An 18,143-nucleotide genomic window follows, 5' to 3' on the forward strand; every position below is an offset into this window, starting at 1 on the left:
ATTGATTGCTTCTATTAAACCTTTCCTTGCTGATTATTTTATTACAGCTTTGGAATCTCCAAACCCTGTCTTTGGAGCCATTTGAATAAATGACCCTTCTAATTAGACCAGACCTCTGCATCCCAGAGTTCACTGTAACAAATCCTCTTCACTGACATATATTTGCTTGTAACCTTTTTTACCTAATGTTCGGGTCCTCTGGGTGGCCTTGTGGCACAGTGGGTAATATCCTAGGCTCTGAGCCAGATGTTCCAAGTTGAAGTCCCACCCCAGGAGTTCTTGTCCAAGAAAGATGTGTTCATAGCACAGCCAAGAAGGTTGATTATCAACTTGTAAATCCTTCCAACAAATGCCAATGGCAGGCAGTAAGAGTAGGAGAGATTCATCATCAGCCATGTGGTGGAAAGTAAATTGGAGCCCCTACCATCACCATCAATAGCTCCAAACTACAACATGCATGTAAAAGTAAAATCTGAATTCCTGAATGATCTGTAAGACCACCACCACCAGGTTTTCTATTTGGTATCGCCCTGTCAATAGGGTTCATCCTTATTGAATTTTTAAATATGAGGCAAACACTCTTTGCAAAATTTAATGAACTGTGTTTGCAGTTGCAGCCCTTTCACTCTGAATGAGAATGAATCTGAGTGAATTAGATGAATTAATAGAATGTGAAAAGTTCAGAATGAAGCATGGGATTATGGGAAGTGCGCTTTGGTTCTTGTCCCAATCTCCCACCTATGCTCCAATGTGCTTAAGTGGAAATGCTGCTAGAGTTTTAAGTCCATTTCAAAGAGCTACTTCAGTGTACAACTAATCGACAACATCATTCAGAAAGACCACAAAACCTTTTTGTGGTGAGAAATGTAAATGTTAGATTGGCACGGTCACGCGTGACTTGAGGTTCGAGTTAAATAGGCTGCTGACACTGGCCGAAAGAGTAAAAATATTTTCCCATTTCTGAATAATAAATCCCCTTTATTAATGAAAAGAAAATGCGATTCTTAGTGAAATTAATCTCATGTTTTCCTGTCTATGCTTTTTCCTCATTTAAGGTACATTTTTCTTTGTTTTTCTCATCTTAAGGTTTTAGCATTAAAGCTGTCCCATTCCAGAATGCAATCCTCAATGTGAAAGAACTTGGAGGTATGTGTAATTTAAACAAAGTAAATATTGGATTACTAAAAATCATGTTTTGCAGTATTGAAATGCTTCCTTGAGTCTTTCCTCACTATCTTCTTTTTACTCATGGTAACCTTAGAACGATTTTTAAAAAATCTGGACTTTGCAGTTTAAACTAGCTATCATATATACAAGAAACAAATGGGGTTTGAGTGACAAAGATGCTTGTTATTCTAGATATAAAGTCACAACTAAATACTATTTAGTGGAAGCTATTTTTATTTGAGAAAACTAAATGAAGAACCAAGATGTATAGTGTAGTACTTTGTAGGAGAAAAGACCATGCACACAGTAGTGAGTGAGTGACTCAAAAGTTGCATTTGTTTTCAGCCCCTGTGCAAAAAAATAAGTTCTGATGGGAAATGATGAGCGGAGTATTGATTATAATGCTTGATCATGCAGAGAGGCTGCTAGGTTTGTGTTTGCACTTTAGGAGAAACAAAAGTGGTATAATATCTAACAATTGTAATAACTAAATGGGAGCAATTAACTTTGTTGGGGTGCTGGGCATTAAAGAAGGGAGCAGTAGGAAACCATGCAGACTGTCAGTTCAGACACTAGAGTTCCTGAGAGTAGCCTCAGAAGACCAACCAACATTAATAAAATTGAGGGTTTTTTCACCAATACTACTTTGCAGCACCAAGGCAGTATGCTTCCCTTTAGAAACAGCTTACTGCAACCTGCAATAACTTGAAGTGAATCTGATATAATGCATGTTTAGAATTTTAAAAAATAAATAGCTTTGTTGTAGTTAATGCTACCATAGGTTTATTGAAATGCCATAGTAACTTGCTCAAGTCCTCTTTATTCATTCATGGAATCTCAACATCGCTGTCCATCCCTAATTGCCTTTGAAAATGTTAGCCGCCATCCAGAATCACAACAGAGTGTGGCGAAGATACTTTCACAGTGCAGTTAGTGAGAGAGTTTCAGGATTTTGACCAGGAACAGTAAAAGAACAGTGACACATTGCCAAGTCTGGATGGTGTGTGACTTGGAGGGGAACTTGGAAGTGATGTTTGTGAATTAATTGAGCCTTGACTTCTGTTCAGCTGGTGGGTATTGACTGGGGATGTACCAGTGCTCCTGTATATGGGGGCAGATTGAAACTGTGGCTGTTAAGTTCAGCAATGTCTCAAGCTTATAAGGTGTGTAAAGATTAGCTTCCAGTTCTATCCTTCACCACTTAATCTTCTGATTGTAATAGTTGTTGGAGGCCAACCATCTCAGTCCCAGGACATCATTGCACAGGTCCTTCAGGATAGTTATAGCCCCAAATTAAGGGTGCTTGACAACAAAATGCTCACACCGCTGGCATTCTGCTTTCTGGTGCACTTTTGGGACTAAGGCCCTAATGAGGTTTGGCATGAGTAGTCCTGCCAGAACCCAAACTATTATTTTAATTTTTTTCTCGTTCATGGGACGTGGGTGCCGCAGAGTGTACCAGCATTCATTGCCCATCCCTAATTGCCCTTGAGGGGGCAGTTCAGAGTCAACCACATTGCACATTGCTGTGGGTCCAGAGTCAATGTCGGCCAGAGCAGGTAAGGGTGGCAAATTTCCTTCACTAAAGGACATTAGTGAAGCAGATGGGTTTTTACGACAATTGGCAATGGTTTCATGGTCATCATTAGACTCTTATTCCAGATTTTTTTATTGAATTCAAATTTCACCATCTGCAGTGGCGGGATTTGAACCTGGGTCCCCAGAGCATTACCCTGGGTTTCTGGTTTACCAGTCCAGTGACAATACAACCATGCCACCTCCTCCCCAAAGAGTTGGTGACCAGGTTATTGCTGACTAAGTGCTGCTTGACGGCACTGTTAACAAATCTTCCATTACTTGAAGAGTAAAATGAGTGGGCATGTTACACCTTTCTAGGTTGTACCTAGGCAATTTTCCTAATTTTTGATCTATGTCAGTGTTGTAGCTGTATTAGAAGGGATTTCTTAGAGGCATAGGGTAGTATCCTAGACCGAACCATCTTCAAATGCTTAATCACTGACCATTCCTCCATCATAAGGCCTGAAGTGGGCATGTTTGATGATTACTCTGATTTCAGTAACATTCCCAAATCCTCTGATACTACAGTAGCCTGTGTCTGTATGCAGCAAGATCTGGACAACATTCGGCTTTGGTTGCTAAATGGCAAGTACCATGCACGCCACATAAGTGCCAGGCAATGATCATCTCCAACAAGAAAGAATCTAACAATCTCTCTGACATTCGGCACGGGTGGCATGGTAACACAGTTGCTTCACAGCTCCAGGATCCCAGGTTCGATTCCCGGCTTGGGTCGCTGTCTGTGCAGAGTCTGCACTTTCTCCCCGTGCCTGCGTGTGTTTCCTCCAATGTTCCCGTTTCCTCCCACAGTTCAAAGATGTGCAGGTTAGATGGATTGGCCATGCTAAATTGCCCTTGGGTTAGGTGGGGTTACTGGGTTACGGGGATAGGGTGGAGGTGTAGGCTTAAGTAGGGTACTCTTCCAAGAGCCGGTGCAGACTTGATGGGCCGAATGGCCTCCTGCACTGTAAATTCTATGAATTCCATCCACTATCTTGAACATTCACTCCCTCCACCATTGGCAGATTGCAGCAGCAGTGTTTACCAGCTACAGTATGCAGTATAGCAACTTGTCACGGGTCCTTCGACAGTGATTTCCATACCCTCAATCTGGTCTACCTAGAAGGAAAAAGGCAGCAGGTGCCTGGCAACAATACCAGCAAGTTCCCCTCCAAGCCATCCTGACCTGAAGCTTATCGCCGTTCCTTCACTGTCATTGCGTCAAAATCTTGAAACACTCTCCATAACAGCACTGTGGGCATACCTCTATAAAATAGATGCAGCAGTTCAAGAAGGCAGCTCACTGACACCTTCTCAAAGGCAGTTAGTGATGGACATAAATGCCAATGACACCTATATCTCATGAACACATTTTTAAAAAACAAAGCCCGTATCCGAAAATCTGTCCGAAGAAATGAGGATAGAGTAGGAAGATGGAGTTGAGGTAGAAAATTAGCTCTGGTTGTTGGTTATTGAACAGTGAAGCAATTTGAGACCAAATTGTTTGCTTCTGCTTCTACTTCTAATTCTTACATCCTTGTAATTTATGATTTCCATGTTAAGCTGCTAAGCTGCCGATGAAGACAAAATGTTGATGTACATTTGTAATTGCAAGTTGATGCTGGTTTGAAGCACCAACATGCCACACAATGTAAGTTCAAACCCTGACTATTGAGTTCTGAAGCTCACCAATGCTCCATCGAAAGAAATGAAACAAAGGCCATGGATATCTTTTGAAGGAGATAAGAAATATGAGGAAGGTCTCAACAGGCTCGTGTCGCACACTGCCTGCTAAGATTGGGTTGGTTATATACTGGGAGCAGGCCACTTACTTGCTCTCTTAGCCATGAGATGAGATGGGAGGATGGTGTTTTGTTTTGGAAGGATCATCAGCAGAGAGCATCAAGGCAAAGATGATATGTGTCCTTCTTGGATCTTGGTCCTATTTTGAATCTTAAATTTGTGTTAATTCGTATTGTGTGCATATTAATCTGCCATAATAAGTTTGTAAAAAATCTGTTTTGAATATAAATATAAAAGCTCCCCTGGATATGGTACACTATAATGAAAGTCACTAATTATTTAAATCAGTGCTTCAGCAATTGAAAGGTTGACTGTATGAAGGTTTGCAGTAAGAGATGGCAGACGTGTTGTACTGAAGTGTGATATTTCATGACTGAAGAGTTTGTTTGTCATGTTGTAATTATCTTTTTCTGTTGCCTGGTGGCAGAAATGTAAATCAAACTGAGATGATGCCCCACTTTGTTAATCAACTGTTTGACACATTTCCATGTATTTCCTTTCTTAATTTACAACGATCACAACTCAATTAGTTAACAATGGATTGCCAGTCTGCCAGCTTTTAGTGAGGCTTGCAAGCAACCTGCCCTTGCCCATCTGTCTGTGTATCACTCTGTTTTGATTGTGTTAGACAATAGTCCGAATTTCTCGCTGACATTGATTACATTTTTTTGAAGTGTTATTTTGTACGAAGAAAGCTTTGAGTTTGAATTTCATATTTCTGAAATTGGGGAGCCTTTAATGATTTTTGTTTTTGACATACCCTGTAACTATATACTAATGTGATCGGTCAAAATACATTAAAAAAATGACAATGCTATTTACTTACCACAGCTGAATAATTCTACAAGGATGCTATCCAGCATTTTTATCATGAGATATTGAATAAACTTCCAGTCTTCCAGCATTCAAAATGAATAGCAATTCTGCACAATATTGTTAACTTTAGAAAATGGTCAATTAATGCAACTGAGCAATTTGCTCTTTTGAGGTGGATGATAGATTTATTGATAATGGATTATTGATTTCTCCTCGCTTCACTAAGAACATGAGCCACAGCCAGCCAAGACAAAAGACAGCAATGATTAATTACAATTTATTGCTCAGACAACAGACCTGTTTGTAGTCTGCAACCCATTTCTACTGTGTCTGAGACATTGCTGGGGTGTGACAAAATTACCAGCAGTACAATATAACAGTGCTAATTTCAAAAACTAGCAGTTGAATATCATTAAAATCACCTAAAAATAAATTATTGCCCATTGTGCTGTATATTCACTGCCTTATGCAGCCAGCCATTGTTTATATCCTTTCAATTGGGGTTGTTTAGCTCAGTTGGCTGGATGGCTGGTTCGTGATTAGGAGTGATGCCAATAACACAGATTTAATTCCCGTACCCGTCTTCTCAACCTTGCCTGAGGTGTGGTGACCCTCTGTTTAAATTACCACTGGTCAGCTCCCAAAAGGGAGAACAGCCGATGGTCCTCTGGGACTGAGGCAGCATTTTATATATACTTCAAATGTGAACTCAACTGCTAAATTACTCTCATATTTCTGAGTCCAAAAGCAGCTAACTTTTTTATATAATTGTAAATTTCTCTGCTAAAGGCAGTGGTGCAAATAAACAAAGTGTTGACAACAATCCATGATATCATTGGATATATTTCCCTTCTCTTTCCCATAGCTCAGATAACCAATCACTTTTCCCCATGGAAATGCAATGTTCTGGAACAAAGCATTCCATTTTCAATGATGCTCTGTGTAAATGAGTTGATGTGACATCAAAGCGGCATTTGACTGGCGATGGCATTAAGGATACTGGATCAGTCCATGCAAAACATGGACAACATTCAGGCTTGGGTTGATATATGACAAGTAACATTCAAGCTACACAAGTGCCAGACAATCACCATCTCTAATGGGACTACCAATCTCCCCATGACATTCAATGACCTGACCACATCTGAATCCCCCAACCATCAATATCCTCGGGGTTTACCATTGAGAAGAAACTTAACTGAAACAATCATATAAATACTGTGGGTACAAGAGCAGTTCAGAGTCCAGGAATTATGTGGTGAATAACTCCCCTCCTGTCTCCCGAAGTCTGTCCATTATCTACAAGGTACAAGTCAGGAGTGTGATAGAATATTCTCTACTTGCAGACCGTGAAAATGACGGTCCTTCCCAGATTTCTGTTTGTCTTTCAGCGTCTCCCCATGTTCATCCATAAGGCCTTTTTCAAGCGTGTGAATAAGATTATTTGGGGCTTTGTGTGGGCGAGTAAAACTCCGCGAGTGAAGACAGTGTTGCTGGAGCACAGTTGGGGGGAGGATGGGTTGGCGGTGCCGAACTTCTGCAATTACTACTGGGCGGATAATATAGCCATGATTAGGAAGTGGGTAGTGAGGGAGGGGTCGGCATTGGAGCGGATGGAGGTGGCGTCATGTAAAGACACCATTTTGGAAGCATTGGCAACTATGCCATTCTCTCCGGCCCGATACTCCACAAGTCCGGTGTAGTGGCAGCTCTGAGGATCTGGGGGCAATGGAGGAGCTATAAGAGAGTGGAGGGAGCATCGATTTGGACCCCGATTTTTAATAACCGCAGATTTGTACCGGGTAGGCTAGATGGTGGGTTACGGAGGCATGAGCGCAGGAATTGCAAGGATAGGGGATCTATTTATAGACGGGAGCTTTCCCAGCTTGAAAGCTTTGGAGGATAAATTTAAATTGCCAGCAGGGAATGGTTTTAGGTATTTGCAGGTGCGAGACTTCCTGAGAAAGCAGGTTCCAGCCTTTCCGCTGTTGTCGCCACGGGGGATACAGGATAGAGTAGTTTCCAATACCTGGGTGGGAGAGGGGAAGGTATGGGATATTTACCAGGCGCTTTCGGAAGCAGAGGAAACTCTGATGGAGGAGCTTAAGGGCAAGTGGGAGGACAAGCTAGGAGGAGAGATAGAGGCGGGGCTATGGGCGGATGCCCTAAGCAGGGTTAATACCTCCTCATCATGTGCCAGGCTTCGCCTGATACAATTTAAGATAGTCCTGGACTGGGCACACATAACAGCGGCTAGGATGAGTACGTTTTTCGGGTGGAGGATAAGTGTGCGAGGTGCGTGGGAAGCCCAGCAAATCATGTCCACATGTTTTGGGCATGCCCGAAGATTAGCGGGTTTTGGCAGGATTTTGCTAAGGCAATGTCCATGGTACTGTTGTTGTATGGTTGAGGTGCGTGAAGATTGGGCTGGGGGGGGGGGGGGGGGGGGGGGAGTTGTTTATTTTACCATGTTGATGTTGTTTATGTTACTGTTATAAAAAATTTCAAATACCTTAAAGTATTATTCCAACAAAAAAAAAGAATATTCTCTACTTGTCTGGATGAGGGCGACCTCAACAACACTTAGTTCCATAACATCCAGGCCAAAGCAACCTGCTTGTTGGAACCCCATTCACCACACTAAACAATTATTCCTTCCACCACAGGCGTAAATGGCAGCAGTGTGTATCATCTAAATGCACTGCAGCAACTGTGCCAATCCCCATCAGCTTACATGGGCCAGTAAACAGCTGGTTTGTAATGCAGAAACAAGGCCAGCAGCGCGGGTTCAATTCCCGTACCGGCTTACCCAAACAGTCGTCGGAATGTGGCGACTAGGGGCTTTTCACAGTAACTTCATACTTGTGACAATAAAAGATTATTATTATTCCAAACATGCAACCTTTACAACTAGACAGATAAGGGCAGCAGTGTATGCAAGTTCCCCTCCAAGCCACACATTGTCCAGACTTGTAACTATCACTGTTACTTCACTGTCACTAGGTCAAGATCCTGGAGCACCATTCCTAACAGCATTATGGGTCGACGTAAACCTGATGAACCCTTCAGGGATTCAAGAAAGCAGCTCAACACCACCTTTTCGAGGGAAATTGGGGATGTGCAACAGATGTTTGCTTTGTCTGTGTTGCTTGTATCCTAGGAAATAATTTTTTTAAAAGAAATTGTTCAACACTTCTTACTCATTAACTGATCATTTTAATTGAAATAACATTCATCAACGTCTACCCAAATAATTTTTCCCCAATCAAAACTTAAAACTCTTAATTTTTACTGTCACTAAATTTAGCTAATCTTCAGTTTCAGTGGTAGTGGTTTCAATATCTCAAGCCGCTTATAATTATAGTTTCCCTTCCCTGGTACAATTATGGTGAATCTACTATTCTCCGCACTATGATGGAACACTTAACAAAAGTTTAAATCATGTGCCTTTTTTTAAAATACTTTATGGATCCTCATTTTCAGGGGAGGGGTCTCACCTCATGCAATTTCAGATCAGGCCTTAACTCTGGAGTACAAAGACAGACTTGAATTTAGTTAGTGTTTTTCACAGCTTCAGAATGGCACCTCCAACATTACACAACTCCCTCAGTACTGTCTGGGGGTGTCAGCCTGATGTTTTGTGCTCAAGTCTCTGGACTGGTCTTGACACCCCAAACCTTCTGATTTGAGTGAAAAATGTTTTTTATTGAGCCTCAGCTGACATTGCAAGCAATACCATTGGTAAATGCCCTGTTAAAAATCACGTGAAGAATTAGAAGGATGTCATCTTTTGTACATATGATATTTGCATTTCTGCTTCCATTTTGTGTTATACATTCCATTCTACTAGAATTCAGTTTGGATTTTCTTTTGTATTCCCAGAAAGAGGGAAGCTATATTTGTTTCTCCTTCAATTTCATTTGTACCAAACTCCACAACGAGCACTATTATCATAGAATTTACAGTGCAGAAGGAGGCCATTCGGCCCATCGAGTCTGCATCGGCTCTTGGAAAGAGCACCCTACCCAAGGTCCACACCTCCACCCTATCCCCATAACCCAGTAACCCCACCCAGCACTAAGGGCAATTTTGGACACTAATTTATCATGACCAATCCACCTAACCTGCACATCTTTGGACTGTGGGAGGAAACCGGTGCACCCGGAGGAAACCCACGCACACACGGGGAGGATGTGCAGACTCCGCACAGACAGTGACCCAAGCCGGACTCGAACCTGTAACCCTGGAGCTGTGAAGCAATTGTGCTATCCACAATGCTACCGTGCTGCCCCGTGCTATTCACATGTAATGAACTGCACCGGATAATATCTTGGATTTATGTCTTGTATCACCTTGGCTTTGTTAAAACTAGATGGGAAGATGTAGGACATGATTAAAACTATTCAGCTTCAAAAGAGACGACATTGCAGAAATACTTAGAATCATAGAATCACTATACTGCAGAAGGAAGCCATTCGGCCATCGAGTCTGCACCAGTCCTGCCCTATCCCCATAATCCAGTAACTTCACCTCACATTTTGGACACTAAAGGGCAATTTAGCATGGCCAACCCAGTTAATCTGCGCACATTTAGACTGTGGGAGGAAACCGGAGCACCAGGAGGAAACCGTGTTTGTGTATGCCCCCAACTCATCCCCCTCCCTCATTTCTCTCCCTCCATACCCCATTCCCTCCCCCAATAACCCTCCCCACTTAAGATAGTTAATTGGATTACAAAGGTAAATCCAGCCTATTTGAAATTAAACAGATAGGAGAAGGCAACATAAGTTTGAACAGAAGCAAAATAATGTAGGCATTAGAAGTCTGAAATAACGGAGTTCTTTTGAAAGGTCCTTGACCTGAAATGTGAACTCTGTTTTTCGCTGCACAAATGCTGCCTGACCTGCTGAGGATTTAGAGCATTTTATTTCGGGAAGTATTTCTTTATATAAGACCATAAGACATAGGAGCGGAGGTAAGGCCATTCGGCCCATCGAGTCCACTCCGCCATTCAATCATGGCTGATTTCAACGCTATTTACCCGCTCTCTCTCCATAGCCCTTAATTCCTCGAGAAATCAAGAATTTATCAACTTCTGTCTTAAAGACACTCAACGTCCCGGCCTCCACCGCCCTCTGTGGCAATGAATTCCACAGACCCACCAATCTCTGGCTGAAGAAATTTCTCCTCATCTCTGTTCTAAAGTGACTCCCTTTTATTCTAAGGCTGTGCCCCCGGGTCCTAGTCTCCCCTGCTAATGGAAACAACTTCCCTACATCCACCCTATCTAAGCCATTCATTATCTTGTAAGTTTCTATTAGATCTCCCCTCAACCTCCTAAACTCCAATGAATATAATCCCAGGATCCTCAGACGTTCATCGTATGTTAGGCCTACTATTCCTGGGATCATCCGTGTGAATCTCCGCTGGACCCGCTCCAGTGCCAGTATGTCCTTCCTGAGGTGTGGGGCCCAAAATTGCTCACAGTATTCTAAATGGGGCCTAACTAATGCTTTATAAAGCTTCAGAAGTACATCCCTGCTTTTATATTCCAAGCCTCTTGAGATGAATGACAACATTGCATTTGCTTTCTTAATTACGGACTCAACCTGCAAGTTTACCTTTAGAGAATCCTGGACTAGGACTCCCAAGTCCCTTTGCACTTCAGCATTATGAATTTTGTCACCGTTTAGAAAATAGTCCATGCCTCTATTCTTTTTTCCAAAGTGCAAGACCTCGCACTTGCCCACGTTGAATTTCATCAGCCATTTCTTGGACCACTCTCCTAAACTGTCTAAATCTTTCTGCAGCCTCCCCACCTCCTCCATACTACCTGTCCCTCCACCTATCTTTGTATCATCGGCAAACTTAGCCAGAATGCCCCCAGTCCCGTCATCTAGATCGTTAATATATAAAGAGAACAGCTGTGGCCCCAACACTGAACCCTGCGGGACACCACTCGTCACCGGTTGCCATTCCGAAAAAGAACCTTTTATCCCAACTTTCTGCCTGACAGCCAATCGTCAATCCATGTTAGTACCTTGCCTCGAATACCATGGGCCCTTATTTTACTCAGCAGTCTCCCGTGAGGCACCTTATCAAAGGCCTTTTGGAAGTCAAGATAGATAACATCCATTGGCTCTCCTTGGTCTAACCTATTTGTTATCTCTTCAAAGAACTCTAACAGGTGTGTCAGGCACGACCTCCCCTTACTAAATCCATGCTGACTTGTCCTAATCTGACCCTGCACTTCCAAGAATTTAGAAATCTCATCCTTAACAATGGATTCTAGAATCTTGCCAACAACCGAGGTTAGGCTAATTGGCCTATAATTTTCCATCTTTTTCCTTGTTCCCTTCTTGAACAGGGGGGTTACAACAGCGATTTTCCAATCCTCTGGGACTTTCCCTGACTCCAGTGACTTTTGAAAGATCATAACTAACGCCTCCACTATTTCTTCAGCTATCTCCTTTAGAACTCTAGGATGTAGTCCATCTGGGCCCGGAGATTTATCAATTTCTAGACCTCTTAGTTTCTCTAGCACTTTATCCTTTGTGATGGCTACCATATTCAACTCTGCCCCCTGACTCTCCGGAATTGGTGGGATATTACTCATTTCTTCTACTGTGAAGACTGATGCAAAGTACTTATTTAGTTCCTCAGCTATTTCCTTGTCTCCCATCACAAAATTACCAGCGTCATTTTGGAGCGGCCCAATGCCAACTTTTGCCTCCCGTTTGTTTTTAATGTATTTAAAGAAACTTTTACTATCATTCCTAATGTTACTGGCTAGCCTACCTTCACATTTGATCCTCTCTTTCCTTATTTTTCTCTTTGTTATCCTCTGTTTGTTTTTGTAGCCTTCCCAATCTTCTGACGTCCCACTACTCTTTGCCACATTATAGGCTTTCTCTTTTGCTTTGATGCATTCCCTAACTTCCTTTGTCAGCCATGGCTGCCTAATCCCCCCCTCTGATAACCTTTCTTTTCTTTGGGATGAACCTCTGCACTGTGTCCCCAATTACTCCCAGAAACTCCTGCCATTACTGTCTTTCCCACTAGGCTCTGCTCCCAGTCGATTTTCGTCAGTTCCTCCCTCATGCCCCTGTAGTTACCTTTATTTAACTGTAACACTTTTACATCTGATTCTACCTTCTTTCTTTCAAATTGGAGATTGAATTCTACCATATTATGATCACTGCCTCCTAAGTGCTCCCTTACTTTAAGATCTTTAATCAAGTCTGGCTCATTACATAACACTAAGTCCAGAATGGCATGTCCCCTCGTGGGCTCCATCATAAGCTGTTCCAAAAAGCCCTCCTGTAAACATTCAATGAATTCCCTTTCCTTGGGTCCACTGGCAGCATTATTTACCCAGTCCACGTGCATATTGAAGTCCCCCATGATCACTGTGACCTTGCCTTTCTGAAGTGCACTTTCTATTTCGTGGTGCATTTTGTGCCCCCGGTCCTGACCACTGTTAGGAGGCCTGTACATAACTCCCATTATGTTTTTTTTGCCTTTGTGGTTCCTCAACTCTACCCACACAGACTCCACATCATCTGACCCTATGTCATTTAGTGCTATTGATTTAATTTCATTCCTAATTAACAAGGCAACCCCGCCCCCTCTGCCCACCTCCCTGTCTTTTCGATAGGTTGTGAATCCCTGGATGTTTAAATGCCAGTCCTGAACCCCCTGCAACCATGTCTCTGTGATGCCTACCACATCATACCTGCCGGTCACAATCTGGGCCACAGCTCATCTACTTTGTTCTGTACACTGCGCGCATTTAAATATACCACCTTTAATTCTCTATTGACTGTCCCTTTTTGTTTTCTTAGTGTGGTGGACCTTGGTTTACTGAGCCTTTCCATACAGTGTCATATTTTGTGGGATGGGGATTATCGTAACCTCTCCTGAGTTTTGTCTTTTTGTGCTTTTTTGTATTCCTAAGCAGCTACGCTTCCCACTGATTACTTCACCTCTTGGTTCCCTGACTTTCCCTTCCCCCCCCCAATCTTTAGTTTAAAGTCCTATTGACCACCCTATTTATTCTTTTGCCAGAACACTGGTCCCAGCTCGGTTCAGGTGGAGACCATCCCAACGGTATAGGTCCCCCCTGTCCCAAAACTGATGCCAGTGTCCCATGAAAAGGAACCCCTCTTTCCCACACCACTCTTTCAGCCACGTGTTAACTTCCCTTATTCTTGCCTCCCTATGCCAATTTGCACGTGGCTCGGGCAGTAATCTGGAGATTATGACCCTTGAGGACCTGTTTTTTAATTTGAATCCTAGCTCTTTATAATCTCTAAACAGGTCCTCTTTCCTAGACTTGCCTATGTTGTTGGTACCGACATGGACCACAACAACTGGATCCTCCCCCTCCCTCTCCAGTATCCTTTCAAGCCGGTCAGAGATGTCACGCACCCTAGCACCGGGCAGGCAACATACCATGCGGGACTCTTTATCCTGCTCACAAAGGATACTATCTATCCCCCTGATAATAGAATCCCCTACAACTACAACTTGCCTATTTACTCCCTCCCCTTGAATGGCCTGCTGAACCATGGTGCCTTGGTCAGCTGACTCATCCTTCCTGCAGCCCTGTTCGCCATCCACACAGGGAGCAAGTGCCTCATACCTGTTGGACAGAGTCAAGGGCTGAGGCTCCTGAGTTCCTGACTGCTGGTTCCCTTTACCTGCCTGACTTGCAGTCACACCCTGCTGTCCCTGGCCACTGGCAGGATTTAAACTACTTACTCTGACAGGTGTGACTGCCTCCTGAAACACAGTGTCCAGGTAAGTCTCCCCCTCCCGGATGTGCCTCAGTGTTTGAAGCTCAGACTCCAGCTCATCAACTCTGAGCCGGAGCTCTTCGAGCAGCCAACACTTACTGCAGATGTGGTCGCTGCAGCTCGCAATGGGATCTGCCAGCTCCCACATCAAGCAGCTCAAGCACATCACCTGACCAGCCATCTCTAATTAATTAATTAGTTTAATTTAAGTTTGAGTTTAGCTGTGTTTTTTTTTTAAATTTGGGGCAGATTTGCTATCAACCACTCAGATCACAGCTTCCCTCTGACGTCACTTTTGGGGAAAAAACTGGAAAACAGGAAGTTTCCGTTAGGTTTTTATACTCTGAGACTGCTCCTCCTCCACTATATGTAATGTAGTGGTTGAGAAAGAAAACATTGCCCAAATTAACAACCTGATGCGGGAGCTGGCAGATGATGCGGAGCCTTTGGGGTTCTTTCTGAATGTCTGAGTCAAATGATGTTTCTCATCCATATCAATCATGTGATCTGGTGTTCAATTTACAATGCTTTCCCTCTGACCTTTTACCATACAGCTTTAAAACTACTTGGTCAGATTACAACAAAAATTTGAAAACATTGATTCTCTAAAAACATGATTTGAAAATTTTCCACACCAAAGAAGTCACTTTGTCTGATGTTCCTCCAGATTATATCCAATAATGTGCATGCTTGAAATAGCCTGTCTCTGTACGGTAGCTTTCACCTGAAAAACCTAAACAATTGATGTGTGGATATTGTCCAGTCTGATGAAGTGTTTCTCCTATACACCAGGCGGAGTATATTTTTTCTGTAGGATAGGCATTATCAGATTTATAGTCATTTTATTGGTAGGAATGTGACCAATACTGTATTTTTTTTTTTTTAAATGTAATTTTTTTTTAAAATTGTGGATTCCCTTTACTGTTGCCAACAATGAACTTGAAGCAAGTACATAACCAGTTGGACATTGATTTTGTAGATCTGAGGATAGTCTTTCAATATTAGTATTTTGTGGAGAAATTAATGAAATATTAATTACTCCGGTTTCTTTAAGTGCCCATTTCCGATCTTCACATCTTATTTCCCCCCCCCCTTATTTGACGTGTTCTTTACCCTACAGGTTGCCGATGATGCTGCCATATCTTTATAGCAATTAACATCAGTTGATCTGGGAAGACTATGATGGGCTGCTGTCTTGAGTAGTAATTATTTGTACAAATGTGCGGCTTGGTAAACCACTTTAGGGGATGTTAAAATCACTTACTGTAGTGTAGCCCAGATTTGCCTGTGTGCCAAGCAGGATATTATGATCGGCTCCCTTCTTGAAAGATATTAATGAAATTGATGGGTTTTTGCTCTGATTTGGCAGCTATTCCTGTAATTTTTCCTGATGCTGACCCACAACTTACTGCATTTATTAAATTCCGTTTTGTATTTTTGTTTTAGTGGGATTTGAACTTGCAAACACTGGGTTGATAATAGTTTTAAGTATTAGACTAGGAATATGATTATGTAAAAGGGAACAGTATTTGGTGTAATATATTTGTTGGTTTCTAGTTTTGTTCTTCAAGCATTAATGCAGTTTTTAAAAATGGTCAATTGCCCAATTATAGTACAATATTTTAACATAATTGAGAAATGGTGGACAAGTAGATGTGAACATTTTGAACAAACCTGTTAACATCAAACGATAATTGGTTCAAATGAAAGCAAAATGCATGAACATTTGTGATCATGGGCTACCCTTCATGTGAGAATTAGGAGATTTCTTGTACAAGTTCAAATTTCAGAATTACTCCTCTTAAACCAGAGATTGCAATTGCTGATTTGTCCTTCATATGAAAAAAAAACACTCCGCCTCGTGCCAAAATAATTTTTCTTTATCCACAATTCCCTTTTTGAAAATGCCAGTATTTGTTTAGGAAGGTAATTGAGCTATTTTTGGAAAATATCTGTGTTTTAAAGAAGCAAGATAGGTTTATTTTCCTTAAATGAATGCGTTTTTAAAAGTTGTTTTTGTAAATTCTCTTAAGGGGCAGAAAATATACGCAAATACTGGAGTCGATACTATCAAGGATCTCAAGGGGTAGTCTTTGTGCTAGACAGTGCTTCATCTGAAGATGATCTAGAAACTGCACGGAATGAATTGCATTCAGCTCTTCAACATCCACAATTGTGCACTTTGCCATTTTTAATATTAGCCAACCATCAAGACAAGCCTGCAGCACGTTCTTTACAAGAGGTATGTCTAGCAATGGTCGTGCCATAATTTTTCATGACCATTACAATTTCTAATTAATCCAGCTGAGATGATCATTTTTGCAATATTAAAAGTTTTTGAATGTGATCGGAAAGTGAACTGTTAAAGGCTGTACCTTTTAAACACAAGCCACTCATGTTTTAAATTGATTTAAAAAGAAAAAGAAACATCACTTGCATTGTGTCATACATGATGCAAAATTCTTTATTTTCAGTATTTGTCTTTCCTTGCCTCCTCTAAACTAATACATATATCCAAAGTCAGAAAATACCTTTCAAATGTAACTATTACCTTTGGCAAATTAAGTACTCTTTTACTCGGGTTGCTGACCCAGTAAATGATAGTGAAAATGACACTGTTTTCAGTGATAGAAATGCTCATGATGGATTTATTGCTGCAACAAATAATGTTGGTTTGCTTGAAATGTAACTGAGGCATCTCATTTTCTCATAAAACAATGAATTTATGAGGGTATTTCTATGGTTTTTCCCCATTTCTCCATCCCTTGCCATGAGCAATAGTTTTCGATCCCAGTAATGTTTTTATCCAGATGTTCCAAGCATTGTGCTGACATGGCTCCATTCACCATTTTGCTGTTCATCGATTCCGACATATCCTCTGATCAATGTGACTTTGCTTCCTTCAACTTGGGTATAGAAGTTGGCACAGTTGTACACAGCCCTTTTCCATGATTTTTAATTCATGAAAAGAAACATGGTAACGGTAAAATTGAATTTATCTGCTTTTTCATTTTTAGAGATCAATATTTAGGATATCAGTTCTGGATCACAGGAAGCACAAAGTATGACATTGAGCACAAATTGCTTCAAATAATCATATTTTGCATATATTCATTAAATCCAGGAATGAGTATACAAAATGCATATTTCTTCATATTGTCCAACTTTAATTGCTGGAAAGTTAATGGTGGACCTTTGAGCCACTGCAGAATGGCATGATACAATTGCATGATTTGGTAGGATACTTCAGTGGGTAGTTCAGAGCTAACCCTGTCAGTGTGTAGATTGGGGTCACACGTTGACCAAACTGGATCAACAACAGATTACCTTCCCTGATTGGGCATCAGTAAATCAATTGGGTTTTTGGAATGGCTCCATAGTTTGTACTGATCTATCCTCTTTTTGTTTCTATTTTTTAAATTAAATTTGGTTCTCAAGCTATTGTGTTGGGTCTTGAACTTACATTCTCTTAATTACTCCAGTAGCGCAACAGCTATCCGATTGTACTTGATAGTCCTGAATTAAGGCCTTAAGACTGCATAATCCTTCTGTTTATGTCAATTACTTTGTGCTTTGCTTACGGGAAGAGGGCAGTTATTCATCTTTCTTATATATTTGACCAACTGTTAATTTTAAGTAGTACATCGTTTGTCCACTGCTTATAATTTGATCCTGGCACATAAGCTTCCAAACACCAGAAAATAATAGTTGCCCTTTCGATTTTCACTGTATTTTATTTTGTTGACCTGATGACTCTACATCAGTGTTTTTCAAACTCTTTCCCGGGACCCACTTTTGCCAACCGGCTGACTTTCGGGACCCACGCCGGCCGACCTTCACAACAGATGCCATGTTCACTTACCTTTAATGTGGAAGGGGAGCCTGCTTGGTCCTCACGATTTCACTGCAATCAGGTTCACAGGAGTGGGCAATGTGCACAGTGCAAGGTGCAGCCTGTTCCTTTGTGCCATCTTCATCTTT

The 18,143-nt window shown here is 41.6% G+C and overlaps 1 protein-coding gene across 4 annotated transcripts in view; it reads left to right on the forward strand.

Annotated features, from left to right (window-relative positions):
* arl15b (ADP-ribosylation factor-like 15b) overlaps positions 1–18,143 on the forward strand; it is a 385,274-nt gene that overhangs the window by 177,709 nt on the left and 189,422 nt on the right. For all 4 annotated transcript variants that reach the window (XM_072497052.1, XM_072497053.1, XM_072497051.1 and 1 more), the window contains 2 exons: positions 1,087–1,146; positions 16,196–16,404. In XM_072497052.1, the coding sequence (XP_072353153.1) occupies positions 1,087–1,146; positions 16,196–16,404 (269 nt within the window). The remainder of the gene's footprint in view (positions 1–1,086; positions 1,147–16,195; positions 16,405–18,143) is intronic.

Source organism: Scyliorhinus torazame, chromosome 3 (assembly GCF_047496885.1).
Source record: "Scyliorhinus torazame isolate Kashiwa2021f chromosome 3, sScyTor2.1, whole genome shotgun sequence".
NCBI lineage: Eukaryota > Metazoa > Chordata > Chondrichthyes > Carcharhiniformes > Scyliorhinidae > Scyliorhinus > Scyliorhinus torazame.